The sequence below is a fragment of the Mandrillus leucophaeus genome, unplaced genomic scaffold, assembly GCF_000951045.1.
Source record: "Mandrillus leucophaeus isolate KB7577 unplaced genomic scaffold, Mleu.le_1.0 Scaffold90, whole genome shotgun sequence".
Lineage (NCBI taxonomy): Eukaryota > Metazoa > Chordata > Mammalia > Primates > Cercopithecidae > Mandrillus > Mandrillus leucophaeus.
The window spans coordinates 1,689,902-1,695,901 of NW_012109808.1; the positions used below are offsets into that span (position 1 = coordinate 1,689,902).

The 6,000-nt window shown below is 34.1% G+C and overlaps 1 protein-coding gene across 1 annotated transcript in view; it reads right to left on the reverse strand.

Annotated features, from left to right (window-relative positions):
* The window catches only part of CEP128 (centrosomal protein 128kDa), a 466,161-nt gene that overhangs the window by 347,613 nt on the left and 112,548 nt on the right, over positions 1-6,000 (reverse strand). Inside the window, exon 13 of the mRNA XM_011969708.1 lies at positions 4,715-4,866. Within this exon, the coding sequence (XP_011825098.1) occupies positions 4,715-4,866 (152 nt within the window). The remainder of the gene's footprint in view (positions 1-4,714; positions 4,867-6,000) is intronic.

The window sequence follows — 6,000 nt, forward strand, 5'->3', positions numbered from 1 at the left end:
TACAATATGCACTTAGATAAGGAAGAAATTAAGATTTTAAAAATGAAGTAGAATATGAAATTACAACCAGGGTAATTAAGGTCTCTAAGGTCTTTCTTTGGTCTCCAAAGAGGGTTTAATCTCATTATTAAAAGTAATATTGAAGCGGGCATTGTCATCGTACAGTAAAATGGTCAGCTCTATGGAAGAAATGCATGAATCAAGAGTTTATACTAAAAGAATCGTAACAGAAACAACCTTCCTTCTATTTGCATTGTACTAATCATAAAAATAAGGTATTATTGACTATCCTTTCTCTTTTCCACCATCTTCTTTTTTAAACAAATTAAAATTTCCCATTATAGTCTCAAGTTTCTGCTAATGAATTATCATGTCAGTTGTCACTCAATTATCACTTTCAACATTTAATCTAAATTATGTTCAGCACCTTTTTTCTTTCTTTGAAGTTCTTCCTTGAATTTAAAAGTCAAATATTTTTCCAGAAGAGTAAGTTGATGGAAGATGGAGGCAAAGATTAAATCAGGGGAAATAATTGATCAAGGATGCTTGGAATTCTTATGAATACAAATAGGCTATCAAGGTTAATGAGGTTCAACTTGAGTTTAGAAGAAGGGAAAAGTGTACTTAGTATTTTCTATGCATATACAGATTTAAGGCCTTAGGTACAATTTAAAAGGTAAATTATGCAAACTCAAATGTAGCTTCCTTCCATTGTTTTTTTAAGAGCCATTTTTACTGTTTTTCTCTAATGTAAAACAACTGCTTGAAATACATATTCTGGATCAACAAAAACTAATGCAATTAGTAAGATATAGATAGCAAAGTTCCTGTTAAATACTGACAAATCTTCCAGAAATGGATGTGTTTTTAAGAAATGACTAGAGAGCAAACATTAGCTTTAAAAAAAACCATAAACTTTTTACAACATATTATTTCATTCAACAAATATTAATTAAGTACCTAGTATAGGTAAGACTGTGTGGGAACACACAAGGACACAGAGATAAAACTTGGTTCTTAACCCGTTTATAATCTGAACAGGAATAGAAGCTTTAAATTCATAAGTGGCTCCCAGAATGCCACAACTCTGAATTATAACATCAGTGCATACTAGTAAGTGGCCCAGAGCAAAATCTGTGCACGGCAACATATCAAAAGAAAAATTAAACATTAGACTGAGCATCAGAGTGAAAGCATAGAAGATTGCTGGAATGAGAAGAGATGCCAGTTCAACACACTCCAGAAATAAAGACATAGAATCTAGCTGAAGTAAACAGTATCTCTGGTTAGAAGGACTCTGTAAAAAGGGAGGTGGGAGGTTGAGAAGTTCTACTATAACTGATTGGTGCCCTGCATAACAGAATAATGTTTTCATATCCGTATAGGACTCCCACAGGGTAAATCAGTGAAGTGGTACTCTTTTGTATATTAGGTCAGCGCAAAAGTAATCTCGGTTTTTGCAATTACTTTTGCACTGACCTATACTTCTCTCTTCTGAGTTTCACTGTTAATATGAGCCAGTCTCCTGGGTCACACACAGAAGACTCAAGTTTCCAGATATGAGGACAAGACCTTGAAACATGATGTCTCCACCAAGGTAAGGGCACCAAAGTTCACTCTGTCTTGGTGACAGTGCAGCTGGCTTTTTTCTGAGTCTCCTTTTCTACTTTATTTTGGCCCACTTTGCATTTTTATTTTTTTATTATTATTATTTTTGAGATGGCATCTCTGTCACCCATCCTGGAGTGCAGTGATGCAGTCTCGGCTCACTGCAACCTCCGCCCCCAGGTTCAAGCAATTCTCCTGCCTCAGCCTCCCAAGTAGCTAGGATTACAGGCACCTGCCACCACACCTGACTAATTTTTGTATCTTTAGTAGAGATGGGGTTTCACCATGTTGTCCAGGCTTGTCTCGAACTCCTGACCTCAGATGATCCACCTGCCTTGGCCTCCCAAAGTTCTGGGATTACAGGCATGAGCCACCATGCCTGGCCCCACTTTGAAATGTCTAACAAAACATACCCAGATTACTTCAAGAGACTATGAGAAAGGTGCCATAAGTATATTAGTGATATGGACAAAAGGATTATTCAAAAAGAATAATGATCACTTACAGCTGATATAATCCAAAAAGGCTTCATGGTGGAAAAAGTTTAGGATTTCCACAAAAAGAAAAGACATGCAAAGTTGTTCACAGAAACAATGAACAACTGGAACAAAGGAAAAAAAAATGGTGGAACTGAGTAGGGAAGTTTAAGAAAAAAGGAATTATTTGACAATACCACATATGAGGTTCTGTAGGAGAGGTGTCAGAAAATGAAGGTTAAAAAGAAAGACATTAATGATTAAATAAGTCATAAGAACTGTTACTATATATATGTTCTTGGGCCTGACCAATGATCTCATTTTGTGCATCTTTTTTATTCATATTTGGTCTGTGAAAAGCAACTAAAGAAGAGTAATCTCTCTTTTTTAATAGAATGTATAAGGCAACATCTTCATACTACCCAATATTCTCTAAAAATAAAGCAGAGACTAAATTTCAAGAAAAAAATTTCAATTGTTAGAGGTTACAATCAAGTAATCTATGACCTAATATCTCACAAAGTCTGCATGAGACATCACTTTGAGAATAGCTTGGGAACAAAGATATTCAAATGGCCTCCAAAAGGTGCCATAAGAACATTAGTGATACGGACAGCACACTTGTTCTACCTTAATAGTTCTTTTATAATGAAAAACAAAGCATAATCAGAAGTGTCACTAAATCAGAAACAGTTGCAAATTTAGTTAACTATTTTATTCTTCAAAACAAGAAAATCAGAAAAAATAAGACTAGTTAATGTTAATGTCTTACAGGGATAAACACTGTCTTTGTGATGTCCTTTGCAATGGCAACTGGAAAAAAAAAAACTTTCATTCTCAAAAAGAAATTTATTCTTAGAAGCAAGACAAACTCAAAGAACTTTCTGCATCAATTTTATTTTTATTTACTTATTTTTTAGAGACAGAGTCTTACTATATCGCCTAGGCTGGAATGCAGTGGCACAATCACAGCTCGCTGGAGCCTTGAACTCCTGGCTCAAGCAATCCTCTCACCTCATTCTCCTGAGTAGCCGAGACTACAGGCACAAGCCACTGCTCCCAGCCTGCATCAATTTTAGATCCACTGTGAGAAACAAGGAATCGGCTGCATTTGTGTTCTTTGCTATGTTGCCAGCACCTAGAACAGTGTCTGGCATGTAACAGGCAGTCAGTAATATTTGATGTGTTGTAAAAACCTTTCCTACAATTGTTTTTCACACCCAAACTCTATACAACCAAACCAAACTAACCCAAGAGGACTCAAATTCTTCCCCTAACCCATATGAAATTGAAAAGAACTATTCAGTTAGGACAAGGAGAAAGCCAGGAATCTTGAATAAGAGCATTATTAGGCTATTATAAATAATTTTTTTAGTGCTCACATATTTGAGATTTTTTTCCAATTTATACCACGATGGCAAGTGAAAAGAAACAATATGAAGGAAGGAAAGAAGGGAGGGAGGACCAACGTGTGGTTATGAACATAAAGCAAAGGGATTTTTCTACCTTTTAGATCTAACCAGCATAGTTTTTTTTTTTAAATACGTGACTTCAGCAAAATAATCATATTTTAGCATTTTCATCAGCAAGATCAAGGGCTAAAATAATACCCATGAAGAAAACTTTAAAAGTTGTATAATTACCATTGCTCTGAGACAATTTCAAGCAAGTCTTTATTAAACATGTAGAGGGCTTTGTAAAGAGTATGTCAATATTTCATTATCTTTACAATCTGAATCTTGAACTAAATTTAAAAGACATTTTCTACTGATGTGCTGACAAGATGAAAGAGAAACACAGACGAGTAACATTAAATATTTCCTTTGGGTTATATAAAATTAGGTGCTTTTAACACCAATTTTCTACCTTTCATTTTAATTTTGGAAATACTTCAAATTAGAATACAACTTCACTCATAAAAACAGATACAGGGATGACTGATACATATCTATTTCCAAATGTGTCATCCATGTTTAATCTAATATAATTGTAATTTGAATTAAACCATTTCCTTTTATGAGGTCCTTTCCTTTGATTTTCAATATATACCAATAATTACCTCATCTATGCTAGATAAAAGCAGGAAATGGTAGCTGCCTAGTTATACTTCATTCATGGTTACCACATCATCCATGATTGCTACACAACTCTAAATTAATGGAGGCATCGCAATTCCACCTCATGCACAACAACTAGAGGTCTGAAAACCTTTATGGTTCCAAAGAAGAATTATCAGTAACACCTTTTCACTATGCATTATGCAAGTTTCACCCACAAAATAAATAATAATTCACTGTTCTCTCAAAGAAAAAATGTCCCTTCTGTCTGTAGAAAGGGTTCAATTGCTATTAGAACAAAAATATTTTCAAATTTAAAAATAGTAAAGGATTTCTCTGTGAAATAATAAAGGAAAATAATCCAGGTTCCTAGCTTTGGGGTCCTGAATGAAAGAGAAATGAATACATAGGAATTTCTACATATAAGTAAATTAGCCATTAATGTAACTTTATATTATCAATGCTCAAACTAGAGTTCATAAAATAACACATCTTTATATTAAAATTTCATTACACAATTCCATGAGATAAAATTAAAATACTGCAAATATGGCTTAAAAAGAGCAAAGTCACCTCTACTTGTGATGCCAAATGTGCTTTCTCCTTGTCTTTTCTCTCCATGCACCGTTTCACTTCCTCTAACTCAGATGCCATTGCACTGAAGTTCAGCTGCACTCTCAAATCTGACATTTGCTTCTCCAGGTCCTGTTTTTCCCGCTCAACCCCTTAAAAGACAAAACGGAAGGCTCAACAGTTGTTCTTTATTCACAGAAGAATGTACTTTCAAATAGTACTGAGACCTGATGTTTCAATATTCTAGCTATCATAATCCACTTACTGACACTGTTATTCAACAGACTTTGCCAGCCTGTTGTTTCAAGTTTTATAACTTTCAAAAACATATACATTGCTATGTCATCAAATATTATTCCAGTTTGATACTAAAACTTAAAATGTTACCTGATTTCTACTGCAATTTATTTCAAGAAAATCATACACATTTTTAAATTTAATTTTCCTCACATCTCTACATCATCTCCAAACAGTAAAACAAAAATACAAAAAGTTTTCAACAAAGCCACTTCATCTACAAAATAATTTTCTTGCAACATAAACAACAAATGATGCTATTAAATCTCTGATTGTGTATGGCCAACCAATTTACTAATCCTTACTAATCTGGAGATTACTACCTGAAATTAATATATCATTTAACAATATAAATGATATATTTATAAATAAATATATCATTTAACAATATAAGTTGACTTAGTATTTAAATCAGCGTGAATACACAGGGGACCTTCTTCTAATATAAGGACAAATAATATAAAAATTCATCCTCAATGAGATTACATCCTGATGTAATTTGGCTCTGTCCCCACCCAAATCTCATCTTGAATTGTAGCTCCCATAATTCTCACATGTTGTGGGAAGGACCAAATGGAAGGCAATTGAATCACGGGAGCAGTTCTTTCCCATGCTGTTCTCGTGATAGTGAATAAGTCCCATGAGATCTGAGGGTTTTATAAAGGAGAGTTCCCCTACACAAACTCTCTTCCCTGCCACCATGTAAGACATGCCTTTGCTTCTCCTTTGCCTTCCATCATGATTGTGAGGCCTCCCCAGCCATGTGTTACTGTGAGTCCATTAAACCTCTTTCCTTTATAAATTACCCAGTCTCGAGTATGTCTTTATTAGCAGTATGAGAACAGACTAATACATATCCCAATAATAGAGACAAAATATAAATTACTTTATAGAGTCTAAAATGTCAACAATTGGAACATGTACTGTCATTTAGAAACTACTATCTTTCTAGTGGTTTCCTTTCCAGAAAAAAAAAAAAAAAAAAAAAA